The sequence below is a fragment of the Balaenoptera borealis genome (assembly GCF_965194805.1).
Source record: "Balaenoptera borealis genome assembly, chromosome: 4".
Lineage (NCBI taxonomy): Eukaryota > Metazoa > Chordata > Mammalia > Artiodactyla > Balaenopteridae > Balaenoptera > Balaenoptera borealis.
The window spans coordinates 800,021-819,739 of NC_138861.1; the positions used below are offsets into that span (position 1 = coordinate 800,021).

At 42.6% G+C, this 19,719-nt stretch overlaps 1 protein-coding gene and 1 pseudogene across 2 annotated transcripts in view; one reads left to right on the forward strand and one right to left on the reverse strand.

Annotated features, from left to right (window-relative positions):
- The first annotated feature begins 6,279 nt into the window (after positions 1-6,279).
- On the forward strand, positions 6,280-6,920 carry LOC309628360 (large ribosomal subunit protein eL20 pseudogene; annotated as a pseudogene). Its single transcript has one exon. The product of its transcript is annotated as a large ribosomal subunit protein eL20 pseudogene (transcript).
- A 13-nt stretch (positions 6,921-6,933) lies between these two features.
- The window catches only part of ASIC5 (acid sensing ion channel subunit family member 5), a gene marked incomplete at its 5' end in the record, with an annotated part of 50,145 nt that continues 37,359 nt past the window's right edge, over positions 6,934-19,719 (reverse strand). The window contains 7 exon segments of the mRNA XM_082389958.1: positions 6,934-7,382; positions 7,385-7,417; positions 8,771-8,862; positions 14,720-14,862; positions 14,866-14,888; positions 17,226-17,282; positions 19,533-19,680. Of these exon segments, the coding sequence (XP_082246084.1) occupies positions 7,228-7,382; positions 7,385-7,417; positions 8,771-8,862; positions 14,720-14,862; positions 14,866-14,888; positions 17,226-17,282; positions 19,533-19,680 (651 nt within the window). The 3' untranslated portion in view covers positions 6,934-7,227.

Here is a 19,719-nt window from a genome sequence, read left to right on the forward strand (position 1 = left end):
TGAGAGGGGATGTTGAATTCTGGGAGGCTATTTATCGTCCAGTTTCAGGAATGAAAGCCTGCGTTAGGATAGTGGCCACGGAGCATGAGAGAAAATGAGAAAGGAGAGAACGTGTCCCAGGAGAAAGGACAGGATTTTGTGATTAGACGTGGAACACACGCTCTGCAGGAGCCGAGCATTGTCAACAATCCGGAAACAGCAAAATTAAAACCACCAGCTCAATACACAGTACTTAGGAAGGGTTTAGTGGGCACAGAACAGCTGGAGAAGTGGGAGCTTTGCAGTGGCTTCAGTGGTTTTGCCTGCTCTGGGAATCCTCAAGCTTGGTTTCTGTTTTGTACTGAATTTTCTTTTTTTAACATCGTTATTGGAGTATAACTGCTTTACAATGGTGTGTTAGTTTCTGCTTTATAACAAAGTGAATTAGCTCTACATATACATATATCCCCATATCTCCTCATATATACACTACCAAATGTAAAATAGACAGCTAGTGGGAAGCAGCCGCATAGCACAGGGAGATCAGCTCAGTGCTTTGTGACCACCTAGAGGGGTGGGATAGGGAGGGGGGGAGGGAGGCTCAGTATGTATTGAATTTTAACCGAGTTCATGCTCACAGCATTGAAGAGGTCTCGTGACGGCAGGAAGAGCTTGCAGTGTGCCCCAGACACTGTGCTCTCGGGACGTGCACCGTCGTGCAAGACGGGCGCTGGGCCCTCAGCCCTGCGGCTCCTCCAGTTTCTACTCGTCACCGGTCGTGAGGGGGTTCTCGGGGTGTGTGGCAGCTCTTGGGTCCCGTGCAGCTCAATGAACAACCCCAAATGCAGGCGCAGCTGCTTCCCATGACCCTCAGTCCTTGGCCGAATGCTCAGTTATCGTGGATCTGAGCCAAGTTTACTTCCATAAACTCCTTGAGTTTCAAGGTAATTCCTCCTTGTGGCTGGAGGAGAGGCCACAGAAGCAAGTCCTCCTCCTCAGCCCCGTTTCTCCAGGCACCACCTCTAATTCTCACTGCAGCAGTTTCTACAATATTTGACCCATAGCGACAGACCCACTAAAACACCGACGACAATCAGGACTTGCAGCTTCCGGTGAAGTGTGGGAATTTCCTCTCCGAAACATGCTAACGATGACAAGTCTCACCAGTTTTCTGAGAGTCCTTAACTGCTTGGATGACTCAATACCCTCCTTACTCCATTATTTTTTGCACCTTTTAGTAGAGTTTGATAGAGGAATTCAACTCCATATGTTACTTTTCCAAACTTAGATTTACTTTTTCCTCTGGCCAATCAAGCTCATGAGTTATGACATCAACGGGGAGTTTTAGGTTAACTCCTGAAAACATACCTTTATCCTGAGATTATAGTTTACTCAAGTTTCATTTACATTTAGGTTTATAAGTAAAACTGTGAATCTTTCATTATGACATATAGCTGCTGTGGAGAGCATAAAAATATGCTTTACATAACACATCTCAGTTAATATTACCTCTCAAACTTTCCCCCAAAGATCTCTTTCTATGTGAAATGCACTGCCGGTTAGCACAGGACTCCCTGGAGGCCAGTGGTCACTCAACTTCAGGTCCATCTGGGCTGGTGGAACATCCCGTATCCTAACCTTTAAGAAACAAATTTGCAGCGACACAGGATTCCGGGGATTATTTTGAAGCACGGACATTCTACTTCCCGACCCATTCGCCGTCCTGTGGGGAAAGTTCTTTGTTAATTCGTGGCACTCTGGCCAGAAAAGAGCAATGATTCATAAGTGTTCTTATTTACCAGAAACAGATTGTCGCATTTTAGCCTGTATATAGTGTTCTTACAAATGTATCCCTCTATTCTGAGCCTTCCTCAGCCCTCACCACTGCCCTTTAAACAAAAAGAATTAATACACTTTATTTTTTCGAGCAGTTTTAGGTTGACAGAAAAACTGAGTGGAAACTACAGAATTCCCATGTACCCCTTACTCCACCACCCCCTAGATTCCCCTATTATTGATGTTTTGCGTTAATACGCACGTGTTACAATTGATGTTCCAATATTGATATATTATAATTAGCTAAAGTCCATAGTTTACATTAGGGCTCACTCTCTGTTTCATACACTCTACGGATTTTGACGAATGTCTAATAGCATGTGTCCACCACTACAGTGTCATGCAGAAAAATTTCACTGCTCCCCAAATCTCCTGCGTATTACCTACTTATCCTTCCCTTCCCTGAGTCCTGTAAACCGCTGATTTTTCTTCTTTCTGTTTCTGTAGTTTTGCCTTTTTCCAGAATCCCACATAGTTAGAATCATACAATATGCTGTCTTTTCAGACTGGCTTCTTTCCCTTAGCAGCATGCATTTAAGGTTCTGCCATGTCTTCTTCATGGCTTGATGGCTCCTTTCTTTGTATGCCATTGCACTGTTAACACAATAGATTTTATTACAATCAAGATATCAGTAAATCCGCCCTGATGGAAGATATAAACCCGTTTCCGGAATGGTTGGCAAGTGTGATGCCCCATCAGTCTGCAAATACAATAGTGCTTCGTGTCTACACGTTACCCTTCCGGGTAGCCTCCAACAATGCCAGGACCACTTGGTTCAACGCCCCAAGTCCCGTTTCCCAGGTACCGACTCTCTCAGGACATTGAGACCAATACTACTTAAGCCTAAGTGTGGTAGCCACTGTCTACTTGTTACATTTTATGCACGTTCATGAATAGTGTCCCCCAGAGATCATGAGTTCAAATATTCAGCTTCTGGGTGTGCCTCTTTCTGAAGGTTCTTTGGGTTCATCAGTAACATATGGGCATACGGAAGTATGAATATGATAAGCATAACCTGAGAAACAAAACCCAGTGATGATTTCAACCTGCTCTTCGTTCAGGCAGGTCATCAAGGGATGCTGATTGATACCTTTTCTGCAATGACGTCAAGGAGTTACTTGGGTTAACTTTATAGCTTGGCTTCAGGTCACTCTTCCATCTTAGAGGAAAAGCCAATCCAGGGGTCTTCTCAGCATGAATCCTGACCTGCAGCCACTCGTGAGAGAATTAAGGGGATTCATTGTCTCATGACGAAGCCCTCTCTCAGGAGAAGCACGACCGCATCCTCTCCCGATGGTATCTGCATTCATGTGCCGCTCCCCCCCCCCTTCCCCAGCCTCTCCCTGTCCACCGTTCACCTGTCTCCACTCAGACCTGGCCTTTCGGATTCAGCCATCCTACCCACTAACAGACAAGTAGCAGAAATCGCCTTCCTGGAATGGCCCCGATTGTCCATTCCCGAGAGGAAGCACCTTCCAGAGGCAAAGGCTCTGGGACCATCGTGGCCATGGGCAGGGGCCAGCTCTTCCGGTCAGTCCTAGGTGAGCCACGTAATGGGCGACCTCAGTCAGCCCGTCTGTTCCCCTAGGAACATTTACACTTCCAGACGAACTGATGTCGTGGTGTCCATCGCTCGCACGGTGAGTTTCCCCTCCTTCGGGACACACAGGTGCAACCCTCGACCTGGGAGAGCTAGATCCAGGAAAACAAGAAGCGTGGTTTGGGGAAGAGAAAGTCATTGTGTGATTGCAGCGCCCTCCGGCCTTCATTCTCATCCCCATCTCCTTTCTTCGGAAAGGACCCTTTTCAAAGACGTTCCTGCTCTACCATTCCTCATAGAGTCAGGTCAGCTCTTCATGACTCCATCACAGTCTCTCCATCTTTTAGGAAAAGCGTTCTGAGTCCAGCTCGAAGGTGGTAGGAGACATGCTAAGACCAGACAACATTAAACTGCGCACCATTTTGGTACATTGACAGCAGTGACCTGTCACCTGGGTCCATGAAATGTAGTTGGTAGAATCAAACAAACACAATCTGTTGCTTCAAGCCCTTAAAGGGACTGGATTCAGCCAAAGGGTAATAAAGCCCAGAGTAGAAATCATGCCTATTCCAGTCAGAACCACTTTGAAGCCACTGGGGTTCCTGGCAAGGGTTCTAACAACCTACCTGCCGACCCTTGTTCTTGAGCACCTTACCCAAAGCCTTTTAAGGCAGTCCCTTTTCTCTCAGCATTCACAACTGTGCCTGACCACATGGGAAAGCAATACGCCATCTTTGCACCCATCATGACGAGGCTTGGACACCTCTGTGCTCATTTACACTCATCTACCGACTAGCCAGCTCTGGGGCCAGAATCAGCGAGCCTCAGCCTTCACGTTCCAGGTTCCTTTTGAGTCAGCGGCAGGGTCTTCCAGGTGGGCATCTGATAACCCACTTTGATTCTCCTTCAGAATTCCAACACAGATTTCTAAAATCGCCTTCCCCATAGAGAGATATTCCTAATCGTTCAATTACTGGGGGCCCGTTTGTTTGGCCATACATTAGTCTGTAAATATCCAAGCATTATTCTGGGGGTGGGAATCCGAAGCCTCAGTTTCTCGATGAGCCTTCTGTTTTGCCTATTGTGTGGACTTACCCTTGCCCTTCAGCAACCAAAGTTTTACTATCTAAGGGGGAAGGGTGGCTGGTTTCCAAACTGACTTACACCTTCCAGTTAGGGATTTTCCATCAGTGCATCAGGCAGCTCGCTTTGCTAGAGCAGAGAGGGAATCATGACGTTTCGGCTATTTAGCAGTAGGAGCTGGCCATTGGGGGATTTTGTCGCTGGCTTTAAATGGACAGCTACAACCTGCCCTTGGGGACAGTGTTCTTCTCCTCCACCCCCTCCAGAGCTGCCATCAAATGTGCTCCCATGAGTACCATTTCCACTGCACCAGTGATTGCTGCTGAGTTGCTCTGTCTTTGCTGATAAGTCCCTCTGACCGTGCAGTTATTGAGGGGCTTAGAGTGATGTGATATCTCAGTTTCAGGATCTGTCTTCACCAGAGGCTGGTAACACAGAAACAACTGACTCCTGAAAGAATTCTAGTTAGTTGCTCCATCTGGTGATGGACGGTCCTAAATTTCCAGTATTTTATGCCAAGATGCAGTATGAGGTGTCTGCCAGAGACTCTAGTCTGCCTACATCCATTTGATGATACTTCCAAAACGATGTTCGCTTTAGTTAAATGAGAATAGTCACTGTGGGTGGAAACTGGGCAATTCTGGAGGTTCTCAAATGAAAGTGGAGTCAAAGGTGAAACCGACTTATTTAAGCTATCAGCCAATAATGGCACACCCTCTGTCTCGTATAATAAATGCATCACAAGATGTCTCTTTCCTTCTTGTTCCCTGATCCGCAGTTTCATTCTAGTGCGTCCACTGCAGTAGCCTTGCCCTTTCGGCTTTAGGATACCACCTGCCACAACTTCAGGTTCCTATGTGGCCTCATCCCTCCTGAAAAGGAGGTCTGTATTAGGGGCCCAAGCCTTCATCGGCAGACACCATCCCTCGCTTCCGCGTTGTATCACTCCAGGGTGACCCATCACTGGCTGCCATGTCGCAAACCTAGGCGTGCTTGTCCCTACAGTATATCAAAGGCTTCAGGAGGACTAGTCCATTTTTCTGCAGGTGACAGAGTTGCAAATTTTGACTTTCAAAGCACGGACTCTCTGTGTTCCTACCTTGGTCAATCCTAAAAGAAGTAACACTCATACATCTGAAATTCTGGGGAACAGTTTGAATGCTGAACATGGCAACCAACTGAAGGTGAACATTCATCCGGAGGAGTCTTCTCCATCCCGTGGTGTTTACCCTCCCATTATCTGTGCTTGATCTTTTACGCAAAGAAAAGAAGAAAGCCAAGATTCACAGGCAGGAGATGGTACTTTTCAGCCACGTGGTCCCTCCCTCCCCTGGCCTGCATGTTACCACGTGCTGCTTCGATGGCACATTTAGTAATAGAGTCACAAGAGAAGAAGGCTGAAAGTAGACTGATTGCCCGAGGGGTAATGAGAACTCTGCAAGTCTTGCATTTCCTCCTTAGATTAAAGAAGTATGTGGAGGTATTGGAGAAAATGGTAAACACTGTGTTCTCCCAACATACTACAACTTTAACTTTACTTTCAAACAGATTTATTTTAGGTCTCCATCTGTATAGGAAATAGATAGAGATCCTGTCCCTCCAAAAGTTAGTTATAAAATTGAACTCTCCAGATAAAAGAAAATAAATCATGTTGAATTTTCCTGAAAATGAAAAATTTCAGAATTTTATAAAGAACAAATTATATGTATTATTTCCTGAATAAACAAGTATCTTCTCTCCTCAAATATAGTTTATTTATCAGGTCTAATTTATACAGTTAGCCCTAAAGTATGTCTTTTTTCCATTACTCAAACTTTCATTCATTAAAAAATATTTCCGCCTTTTCGAGGGTGGCGGCGAGCGCGGATAGAGCGTTATGAAGGCCTCGGGCACGCTTCGAGAATACAAGGTGGTGGGGCGCTGCCTGCCGACCCCCAAGTGCCGCACGCCGCCCCTCTATCGCATGCGGATCTTTGCGCCTAACCATGTTGTTGCCAACTCCCGCTTCTGGTACTTTGTATCTCAGCTGAAGAAGATGAAGAAGTCTTCAGGGGAAATTGTCTACTGTGGACAGGTGTTCGAAAAATCTCCCCTGCGGGTGAAGAACTTCGGCATCTGGCTGCGCTATGACTCCCGCAGTGGCACCCACAACATGTACCGGGTGTACCGGGACCTGACCACAGCCGGCGCTGTCACCCAGCGCTACCGAGACATGGGCGCCCGGCACCGTGCCCCGGCCCACTCGATCCAGATCATGAAGGTGGAGGAGATCGCAGCCAGCAAGTGCCAGCGACCAGCAGTCAAGCAGTTCCACGACTCCAAGATCAAATTCCCACTGCCCCACCGGGTTCTCCGTCGCCAGCACAAGCCACGCTTCACCACCAAGAGGCCCAACACCTTCTTTTAGATGCAGGGCCTCCCTGTTCCCAGGTCTGCCCAAATAAAACTCGTTGGGAAAACCGCGCGTAAAAAAAAAATATATATATATATATTTCCGAAATGCTTTCTACGTAACCTCTACTGTTCTAGGTGCAGGGAATTCCATGGTGGAAAAAAAAACCCCAAAAAACAAGACAGTGCCTGTTTCTTTTTTTATATATAAATTAATATATATACTTAAATACAGACACAGACAGAGATGAAGATATGTATAAAGAGATAGATATCTACAATGGATTTTACTGAATCCCCAGAACTATAACATGAAGTTACAAAGCAGTGAGTTAGTCATGAGTAAATCTGAAGGTATCATGAAGAGGAAAGCAAAAGCTTTTGTCCTAAGTGGACATCAACATTCCTGTGTGCTGTTTTTATTCCCCAGATGAACCTGAGGTGCAGTAGCCCCCTGGCTCATTTCAGGGATTTTCAGCAAGAACAAAATGCATATCCAGTAGAAACCGGTGAATATATACTCAGTGATTTCTATAATTGTAATCACGCTGGCCCACAAAATAGGCTCAGCAGACCTCCAAGATCTGCTGGAATAAAACCAATAAAGAAAGTGAATAAATCATGTTTTTTCATGAAAAGCAAATTAAACATTACTGATTTTTAAATTATTTGAAGCTAATTAGTTAATAGTAACTGATGTTATATGAATATGAGTCAATGGTATCATATTGTTTGGTATAAATAATGCAACAGCAATTAATATGTCTTAATATTATCTCAGAAGGAAGAGAGAAAAGGCAAACATAAAATCCATTTCCAAAAATATAACTTAAAGACTTTGGAGGTTATTAAATCTCAGCAAATTCATAAAACCTCCTAGACAAGTACGAATTCATTTCTAAGTGCTGAATGGAGAACAGAAATTGGACATTAGGGCGGCATTACTGCATAATGATGTTTTCCAGAAACAAATTGCCAAGCCATTTGTGACCTCAAGTGTCCAAACGATTTCTTTTTGCAGTATTTCGTTACACGACAATATATTAACACAGTACTGCCTCCTTTTTAAGAAGTTTTCAACATCTATGTGTCTTTATTGTTTGTGCTTTTTTGTGGTAAATGGATATAACATAAAAGTTGCTATGTGGACCAATTTTAAGTGCACAGTTCTGCGGCATGAAGCGCGTACCCATTCACCATCGTCTCCAGGACCTTCTCATCTTCCCCAGCGGAAACTCCGTCCCCATGAAACACTAGCCCGTCGCCCCTCCCCCAGCCCCCTGTACCCACCACCTTCGGTTGTCCTTATGGATTTCACTGCTGTAGCACTGCCTCCTTAAGTAGACACGTTATTAATCTTTTGCTCCTCGCCTGGGCCGTGCCTAGGACGATGCTGTTTTGTGAGCGCGGAGGAACTTGTGTGTTTCCTCCCTGTTCAGGGGCTCAGCTGCCAGGGCCTGACTGCGCTCACTCTGCCTGACTCTGATGCGCTCTTCTGTCTCCCCCACGGCCTCCTCGCATAGGCGGTGAGGTCTAGGAGATCAGCAGTTACGTCTGCCGAGGACGGAAGGGGCGGGAGCGGTGCTCCGCGCTTATCAATAGATTCAGGCTGGCTCAGGCTCCTTGCAGCCGAGTCTGGGTGGAGTTCCGTGCAGAGGTCTGCGTCGCTTCGACCTGGACGTGGGGTTGGGGTACATCTGAGGGGAAGAAGGTGCTGAGTGTGTCTAGGACATGACGAGCCCCGGCCTTTACTTGTGAGCACCCCTGTGACTTTGCTGCAGGCGAGTCAAGGGACTGGAAAGGTGTCAGGTTTACGCGGCAGGCGAACGACAAGCGCTAGGGATTCCCTTCCTCCACTGATAGGCTAAACCTTAAATACGAAAGGAAAAAAACACTGACATAAGTTTTTCTAAATTGAGGAACAACGAAATAACACTTACCAAGTAACTCAGACACACTCACTGCTTTTTGTTGCTGGGTTACTTTATAGTTTAAGTCACTATGGTTTATTTCAATGTTCACAAGATTGTCCCTGGGAATACCAACAGAGTTAATTGAGCTCAAGAGTCTCAGGCCTACTTTTAATTCCTAGTTGACAAAGGTAATATGTATTTTTGGTTCAGATGTTGTTTAGTGTTGAGTTAGACACGTCACTGTATTCAGTACTAATCACAATAGCTTTGCTTGGAAGGCATTCACATCTTGTTGGTATTTAGGGAAAAGAATTTTTCCGCTGACCCAATACTTTTTCTATGCTTTATTCCTGAGAAACTGGAAAAAGACATTAAATGTAAACCTCTGCTGAGTATATTATTTACAAACATTGGAGTGTGTGTCTAATTTTACTTCAAGTCTTGGTCCTGTCCCGTGTGACTTACATGGTCCTGGAGAAAGCGCACGGTTTTCCCGAGTCTTGGCGCTCCGTCTGTGGCTGGGCTTTTAGACTGGCAAGAAGCAATTAAATAACGTATGGAAAGAACTGGCACAGAACCTGCATATACTGGGTGTTTAATAAATGGTAGTCATTTACCTGACATTCTTAATATATCAGGGCAGAGACTCTGCTTTCTTAATACATTCTGGAAGTCGTTATATGTGACCAGAGTAGCTAAACAATATTTTAAAATAACTTATGAACCCTCACCATCTCCAGCTCAGATTCCACCTTGAACTTCATTAGTACCTTGAATTACCTCTTGTTATTTCTACTTGGATGTTCAATAGGTATTTCAAATATTCCAAGCCAAACTCTTGATATTTCCCCATTTTAATGCAATAACACTGCACAGCCAATTCATCAGTAAATATTTGTTTTACCTTCAAATATGCCCAGATTCCAGCCTCTCACCCACTCACTGCTACCACCTGTGCCTAAGCTGTCATCATCTCTCACCGGGAGTTTTCCAGTCGCTTTCTGGTTGGTCCTTCTGCTTCCGACTTTAGCGTACTCCATCTCAATATAAACTCACTCTTTACTCTTCACACAAGAGCCAACATAATACTTGTGCAACTTGCAGATCCATCACTCTCCTGCTCAAAACTCCCCAGAGACTTCCCAGAATATGCCAAGGAAAACCCTCTGTGGCCCTGAGAGATTTCTGTCCACCAGTGACCCACACCCGGGCCATCCTTGGCCATCACCTACTCTGCCTGTTGACACATCTGGTTTCAAGCTATTCTACCCACACACGAGGCGTGCTGTTGGCCTAGGATCTTTCTCTGCATGTGGTTTTCCCTCCTGAAATGTCCTTTCCCCATTAATATCGAGGCCAACTCTTACATTGCCTCTAGGTCAGCAGTTTTCAAAGTGTGGTTGCAGACCGCTAGGGGTCCCCGTTATCTTTTAGGGAGGTTCACAAAGTCAAACTTATTTTCATAAAGTACTAACACGTTATTTGACATTTTCACTATGATTGTATTTCAAGAAAGCTGCAGCAGCCACTTTTGATGTGGAACATCATTTTCACTCGAAGGAACGACTGACGAACTACGGTTCTTCAGACTATGAAATTTGGGGGCCATTTTCACAGTAATGAACAAAATGAGCTGTTGCATCCAAAATATAACGGAGAAGACTTGCAGTCAATAATAAATTGTAAGCTTAACTTTTACGCTAAAGTGAGAATTTTGGAAAATTTATGTCTGCTATGATGAGCTTGACAACTCAATTTTTAAAGACATTTATGGCAGGATAAGTAATGGTATTAAACTGAAATGTGCATTATATAATACAGTGGATCAATATTTGGAAAATCTGCATAGCCCAGAGAATTTTTCTCATGTCCAAATCATGCATGAGCAAAAGATCCAAAGTGCAAGATCAATGAATATAAACACAACTGAGTATGAAAAATTCACTGATACGTTTTGACATTTCAGTGCTCACAGCTTTCAGATGCCACCCTGCCCTTTTCTCGTCCCCAAAGAGTTAAGCTGATGAGAAGGCCATGCGCTTCCTGCTTCGGCACCTGGGAAAGTTCAAGCGCGCAGACTCTGACCCTCATCTGGGATCGCTCGTCCACGTCCTACCTCAAAACCACAAGGACAGGTAAAGCCAGCTGCCTTTCCTTGTTCTCTCAAACCAGGAGAGGTTCTGCCTGGAAACCTGCACTACTCTTCCCAGAAAGTGTCATTACGTGAGCGATAAGTACATCTGTCACACCTCCTGATGCACGTGTGACAGCATAAACCCAGCAGCCTCATGGAATGTTGAGTGGAGAGTTGACCCCCGTCCTGTGGGGCAACCACAAGACATGTACCACAGTTAGCATGCGAGGAGCTACTCTTGTTGAGTTTTGATGTGTAATCAAGGAAAAATATCACCATTATCCACAAAGGCTATTAAATACGCCTCTCTTTTCGAACAGTGCTTGTGTTCGACGCAAGGTTTTCTTTGTGTTCTCCAACCAGACGACATAAACCAACAGACTAAATGCAAAAATGAGAGTCCAGCTCTCCTTTCTTAAGCCAGACACTAAAGAAACCTACAACATCCTAAAATAACACCACTCCTCTTCCTAAATTTTTTTTTTTTGTTTTGGAAAATAGTCACTGTTTATAAAAAAAAACTTTTCTTTACCTCACCGTATAGCACGTTCATTATTGTTGTTTCAAATGAATCAAAAAGTAAAAAAATTCACACCTTGCTTTTCTAATATGGCAAATATTGTTACTTAAAACTACATGAAGAAAAGCTCATTGGACCCCTCAGTGATTTATGAGAATGCAAAGGGACCTTGACACTGAAAAGTCTGAGACCCACTGGCTTCGGTCTGCCCAGTTGTCACCTTCACAGGAGGATCTTACTTGATGGCAATCCTCCAGGCTGAGGACAATCCTCCCCCCGACCCTACCCGGCTCCTGCAGCCCCTCCTCTGCCCCTTTCCTCTCCGGCACTCAGCACCACTGACATGCCCTCACGGATTTACTGTCCATTTTCACTCCGTGAGGAGTGAGTGCACCAAGGCAGGGTTTTGTCTTTTGTGTGCGGAGGTATCTCTAGTTTTTCTAGCACCCTGGAATCCTGACACACACTAGGTACTCATGACCTATTTGTGAAATGGACAAATAAGGGAACAAATCAAAACTGAAAGCAATGAATGAATAGGTAAGTACATATTAACCTGTTTTATAAGCTGAGGTGGAAACTAACCACCTGATGATTTTCAGACACAACAATAATTCCATTAAGAATATATCCTGTTGTGTAATAACCTAAATGGGAAAAGAATTTGAAAAAGAATAGATATATGTATATGTATAATTGAATCACTTTGCTGTACACATGGAACTAACACAGCGTTGTAAATCAACTATATAGTCCAATATAGAATAAAAAGTTAAAAATAAAAGAATAGATCCCATTAGCAACGTTTCCCGGAATCATGTGGTGTCTTTAATATATCTAAGAAGCATGGCTGTAAATCACTCTCCTTACGGTTTACTGTTTAGAAATCAGTATTCCCAAATATAATTAAGTCAAAATATATCATTAATATGTTTAATTAATTTCCATTAGTTTAACCCTGGGTAACAGGAGAATGTACTGTGTTTAAGTAGCTAATCAGGGGGCTATTGTAATATTTGCAAATAATAAACCAGTTGCCAAAGTGAAGGAAATAATAAAGTTGTTTTGGAAGTCCAGAAATTTTAGTAATATTGCAATCTTTCTGTGCTCCACTGTGCTCCTAATTTGCATGTAAACTGGTAATACTGTGTAATTTCCCAAGCACAAAACTCATAGCCTTTTCCCAGCATTATCCATTTGTGTTTTTGCGAGAAGATAAATTCATCCCCTACAAAAATATCCCGAGGTTTACTCAGCTCCTCTCCGGTGTGTGACTTGCCCAGTAATTCGGGTCTCATTGAATCTACACCTCATGGTGATGGCGAAATTTTTCAGGACTTAAGTCCAGGAATATTTGTTTATGTCAGGAGAGGCACAATTATGAAATAAAATCTGGATTTTAATGAGGCTAAGAAGATCAAAGAAAAAACAGAGTGTTTATTGCATTTACAAAACACTAAAAAAATGCTTTCACGTGCTTGAGTCTGAGTGCTGGATTAAGGGGAATAAATTTGTTTTGCATAAAGCAAACCACTTTGTACACATTTTACTTGACAATGTGTTCAATTAAAACAAAAAATATTGTTTTGCTAATGAAATTGGCCTAAATTCAGCCACAATTCACTTCCCCATCGCCTGCTTCAGTCAGGCTAAGCTTCTTATCACCTTCGTAATAGAGTCCAGCAATTAGCACGTGGGGCTCTGTACTGGTCAGAGTCTGGGGTTGGTTTGTGCCCCAAGAAAAAACATACAGGCTTCGTAATTAAATTAGGGGTGTTTTAAATCCTACTGATGCTAAGATTCTATACCTGCTTTCCTGACAAACTGCACGTGCGTTTTCTGATTTACTGCTCTGATTTCCGGTCCCTGTGCACAAACCAGTCTTTTAATTATATGTGTGATCCCTAACCCTGGCTCTGTCTAGGATCTGGGCGCCCCTGAGTCCAGCTGTACTTGTTCAGGCCCTTGCCTTAGCCTTCCTGGTACTGGCCTCTGCTGGTCACAAGCATGCAAGGTCCCTACGTGTCCGTTACGTGATAAGGTTGACTGCATAACTACTGACAATAATACAAGGTTTAGGAGAAAAAACCCAGCAATGTTCGCTAAGGTTGCCTTGTATAACAAGGGGTTTCTTTTCTGGTTCACCAATATGTCTCCAAAATGGTGCCTACATTCTCTGCAGGCCAAATAGGAAACCTGGAAGACCCCTTCCAGCCAAAATGTCACACAAAGTGCTCTTCTCGGGCACATTTAAGTATAATAGGAATAACACTATAAGTACATCAGTTTCCCATATTAAAATGAAATACAGAGACATCTATATTGGAGACAGAAGTGCTCACAGAGATATAGCTGCAAATTTTCCAGCTTTCCATCTTTTTATCTGCCAAGTGTTTGAAGTGATATCCTATCCACCCTGTCTTAAAGAAAAGACTTTTTCTTCCTGATTTGAAAGATCGCTTTATTGTCTAGGCATTTACACCAGGGAGCATGCTTTTTTGTTTGTTTCATTAAAATAAACACCAGCTTAAAACCGGAATCAAAACATTCTTTCAAAGTTAGATACTTGGCTGTCCAGAAGTAAGTCAGCTTTTATTTAGTTAATTTACTTTATTATAATAGATATAAGTACAAACACCAAATGTACTATATTGTTATTTCAGGCCCTCAGCTTAAAAGTATAAATAAGATACAAAGAGAAATGCTACATCTGCTCCCTGATTTTAAAAAAAGAGCTTTTTATGAAGTTTGATTTGTAATTTCTGATGGGTAGTGTGATGTACCAGAAAGACACCTAATACAATCTTCAGTTCATCAAAATTGTAGAGATATGTCTCTGTGGATAATATATGGAGACCAGAGTCATAGGTTTGGGGCATAAATTCTTTGTGTGCCACTAAGGACTTTCACAGGACAGTTACTTGAAATGCCGTGACTTCAGTTCCCTCATCTGTAAAATGAGACTAATTTGTATTCCCCCTAATACAGTTATTAGAAGACTCAAACTATATAATATACAGGTAAGGAACTTCACGTTTTCACACACTAAGTGATATTAGTCAGCATTATTCCCCAGTTGGGCCAAAAATGTAAGGTCATAAGCAAATTACTCGGACAGACCTCATTTTACTTCTCACTAAATTAAATTAAGGGATGGAAAGACACCATCTTTTCTATGTTTCAAATTCTAAGCTTTCATTGACACTTCATTGCTGTAAGCTGTTGCTTCCTGTGATTGATCAGAATTTCATTTCCTGAGTCTTTGAAAGTAAAGAAAATATGTATGTTAATTACAAACAATTTACAAGACTAAAACGATTACCTGATACATTGCTGGCTTTGATTCAACTTCCTGGAAAGATGTTTCAAAGCTTTTTGACTCGGAAAAGTAGAATAAGAAATGGCAGCAGGGTATTCTGTTTCTTCACGAGGAACAGGGCAGCTGGAATTATGTGTTCCCATTGTTCATAATCCCTTAACTTCAGTGTGGTCTGAAATGAAAATTAGGACAGGATATTCAGACAAGAGGATTACTTCACAGTGGGGAGGACAGAGCTTTTTAAAATTTTATCATTTCACTTTCAATGTTTAAAACAGTGGTTAACAAGTTCAATCACTGCCCCCTTAACAAGTGGTATTTATATTTCATTTACATTTTAGTATAAATACATCAGAGGAGACGATATAAAACAAAGGCGTTCCCCTTGAATTCATGGAGTCACTGGATCCAGATCTTTGTTAGAAATAAGAAATTCTTTCCAGAAAGTCTCTGGGCTTATTTTCATAAGATATCAGACATTTGGATAAAAGATGGCAAGTTTGTGTGACCTTGTGTCACCTTGAGAGGAACTTACAAACGTCATCCTGAAAGCCAGTGACTCAGGTGTAAACCAAACCTGTCCTGGGCTTTTCTCAGTAATACTGGTGTGAAATGTGCTGGAGGCGTCAGTGGCCCTCAGGTCTGGGGAGCAGTGACCTTCTCACTCAGCTGAGGTTCCCTGTCCTCTGTCCTCTCCTGGCCTGGACAGCATCTGGGCCACACATGCAGGTGTGTCCAGGCAGGGGAGTGGCGGTCGGCCGCAGCTTCCCTCTGGACAAGCACCCGGGCCCGTCTCACTGCTCTTCGCTTTCGGTAGATGTTCCGGTTCTTGTTTTCCTTGTGGGTTGGTTACTGAAACACTTTCCTGCGAACTCTTTGTTCACCAACACCGTCTGATTAATGACCAAATCTGGGCTTCTTTTCTAGATTCTATTAGTGATACTCCTTTGGGGAATGACTTTTGCAGGCATCCTCTGGTTCTGGAAGATGACTGGGAACAACCCCCTCACTTTTCCAACACACACACACATACACGCACACACATGCAGGCACACACATGCACACGCACACACACGCACACACACATACACACACAACCCCCACACACAAACACGCACGCATGCACAGGCATGCACACGCACAATGCACAAACACACACGCACGTGCAGATACGCACACACAATGCAACACACACGCACACACGAACAAACACATGCATACGCACAAACACGCACACGCACACACAACACACATGCACACACATGCACAGACACACACATGCACACAAACACGTGCACACGCACATGCACACACACACGCACACACACGCACAAACCATGCACTCGCACAGACACACACGCATAAACACACACGCACAAACACACATGCATATGTGCGCACACACACGCTTAAACACACACAAACACAAACACACACGCACACGCGTGTACACACACACACACACACGCACACACTCTTCTGACCCCATTATCCCATCAAACGCCCATCAAAATCCCTGCATGCATGATTTGTTTTCCCCAAATTCTCCCTTCCTCCCCCTTCAGGGATAGGAAGTTACAAGACATTTGACAGTATAACTTTAACTCCTCGGTCAGTAATACAACTTCTTCATTTTCAGCTTATAAGCCATTAAAAAATATCAGATGTTTTCTACCTATGCCCATTCCATGAAATATTTTACACCCATTAAAAAGAGACTGTTAAAGCTATTCCTGTTGACCTGGAGATATTTCCACAGTGGGTTAGGTAAGCAAGTTTCATAGAAAGGTATATAATATGATTCCCTTTTAATAAAAGAACCAATGACTTAAAGTCATAAATATGAAGCTATATTTGCAGAGAAAGTGACGGTAGAATATACTGGAGTGTTAACGTTGGTTGAGGGTTAAGATAAAAGATATATAAGCAAAAATTGCTGTTTAAGAGGACGTTTTCCCCAGTGAAGGTGGCATGGGAGATTGTGATTTCATTTATGTAAAAATTATCTATGTGCATTTATATATAAGGTACATATAATGAAATGAATGAATGAAAGGATGGTCACCTAAATTTTGACAGTAATTTTCAAAGTCATGCTACTTCTATTGATTTCCACGTGATTCTTTTCTATTCTGTAATGTTTGAACTTTTCTATTCTGTAATAAAGCATGCTTTATTTATGTAATAAGAAAAATTAACAAAGCTATTTTAATTATAAAAATGTTTACAATTTAAAAAAATTTTAGAAATAAAAACCAGAACTCTCTTGCTGTCACTTTGTCACTTCATATCTTTGATTCAGATGAATCTTGAAATCAGAAGGGCTTTTCGTTTTGTTTTACTGCCTATCTAAGCTATTGTTATTAAATTTAAGAACGTTGAAAAACTACCTCTTATAGTCTCTCTTGTTTCGTTTCTGAACTTTGTATAGTATGATTTAAAGTCTTGTATGATTCTGAGCAACTTTCATGTAAATCCTAAAAATAAAGAAATAAATTAAGCCACTTACCGAGTATAGGAGACACACAGATGTAAAACTTTTGTAGGTCACACTCTATACCATTTCCTTAAAAATAATAAGTGTAAATATAGAGACTTTACATTTTATGTAAATACCTTTCTTCCATCCATCCATCCATCCATCCATCCATCCATCTGTCCATCTTTCCATCCATTTATTCTTTTTCAAAAAATAGAATGAAAACATAATACCCAATGAAAATGCACATTGAGAGGAAGAAAATAATGTTTTTGTTTACTTCCATGTTTCTTTCCATTTGTCCATATCATTCTAAAATCTTTTAAGCAGGAATATTAATTTTAAACTGTTCATATCTTTGAAATTTACACTTGCTTTCACACTTATCATCTCATTTTTTTCTATTGTAATCCTATGATGTGGAAATCATTTTACAAATGAAGAAACCAAGGTTCGGAAAGTGACTCTTGCCCAAGCACGTGGGGTCCAAGGCTCATTCTCTTCACCTTCTGTTCCGCTCTCTCTAGCCATTGATTTAAATATATGTGCGCTCACACACCTGGTGGGCTGCCTATCTAGCGATGGGCTGGGGCAGGTAAGTACCACTATCCGTTAAGCATCTGCTGCGGACCTTGAGACAACATCAATATGTATCAGAGCCAGGTTTCATCCCAGGCTGATTTGAACCTTAATACAGCATTTGTCTCTTGCCATACCCATGTATCTCTGGAGTGAGGCTCAATGTTTAGTCAACGGCCCTGAAAACAACCAGAAGAGATTGTCACTTAGAATCTGTGGAGAAGTTCAACCGACTAGCAGGCAGTGTGCTGTGTGAAGAAGTGAAAAGCTTCTCTTACTTAAGGATTCTCTTACTTCTTGAATGGTATTTCTTCCATTACGAAGAACAAAGAAATTTTGGAAATGACCCTTATCTGAAAGGCTGATTTTGAGGTTTGCCTCTACAGTTTGTTAGTGGGGATACTTTAGCAAGTTCATTTAATGTGCGTAAATCTCAGCTTCCTCATCTGTAAGTAGACTTAGAGGGATAACTAAGCATCAGACCAAATAAGATATCTTTCTGTAAGCATTTGATACACCCTAAAGTTTGGGCAAATGTCGTGCTTTGTGTTTTACATTTCATTTTGCCAAGTTTCTGATTCCTATTATTCAGTTTTTGTTTTGTCAGAAATGATACACTTTAAAATTAGAACATTATTTATCATCTATCAATTCAGACTTTTCCCTGTAACTTTGGAAAGATAATTAGGAAGGAGAAATCAGAGCCAGAGCTAGCAGTTTTACAGAATGGCAGTTTTGAAGGAGCCAGAGACCAATAAAAAGTATTCTAGAAAGAAGGAAGTGGTGAGTCTTGAGATTCCTAAGCAGCAGTTTGTCAAGTCAAGACTCTGGTGAAAGGGGCAGAAGCAGCCTTAGTATATCCGAGTGTGTGTGTGTGTGTGTGTGTGTGTGTGGTGTCAGAGGGATCATCACGTGGGCAACTGGCAAACTTGCAGGACCAGACTGGTTTTGCCCCTTAATTCACTCTACACTTCTTTATAAATACGCAGGAGAAGCGGGGGTGAAGGAAATCTGAATAAAACTATCCAGCTCTTACATAGTCTGTTCTGTGTCAGGCAGTTTTGAGACCACTTGCATACTCGCTTCATCCCTGCTAGGACCTGTAAGATCGCTCAGGTTGGGCCCCGTGCTCCTTATTCTACAGGAGCTGCAGAGGTTACGTGCAAGGCCGTGTAGATGAGAAACTGTGGAGCTGAGCTGAGGGGCCTGGGTTGGAGCCCAGGTCCTTCCACCCTGCTTGTCCCTGGCTTGCCTTGGACACCCATGGCCCTGAAAGCATTTCAACTGGATGCAAAGGGAGACCAGAGATTCTTTTCTGACAGCAGCAACGACGGTTTCTCAACAGGGAAGCATTCAGCGTCGGTAACATTTATATAGAGGATCTCAGTTTTCTTCCAAATTGAGAAGCAGCTTTAGATGAACAGCTTTAGATGCTTGATGAACAGCTTTAGATGCTTGAGAACACCCAATTTAAGATGTTGAAATAAGATTTGGGGACCGGCTCAGACAACACAGGGTTATTTTCGTTTCCAGAAATCTCCGCTATGAGCCCACGATTTACAATCTGTTGGTTGAGGTTTATTTGTCAGGTGGATGATTTTCCATCATAGAATTTTGTAAGAATGGAAAACAGCTTTAGGATATGTTTATCCTAATGTTTCAGAAATTCAGATTCAGAAATAAACATATATGTTTATTTCCATGTTTCAGATTAGGTAAATGTAATTAAAGAGAGGGACAGGGCCATTCCCTATTTACCAGGAAGCAGAAAAGACAGACATCCACACTGCTTCTCTATGTGCCAAGCTTTGCGTTCCTGCAAACAGCCAGAGGTGCTGTAGGTCCTGAGATTCTGCAGCTTCATGTGAGCGTTGCATTCTCCCCAAGGGTATTCTTGATGGGCTGTCTTAAGACAAAATAAACGCCTAGGTCAGGAGATCTGTCT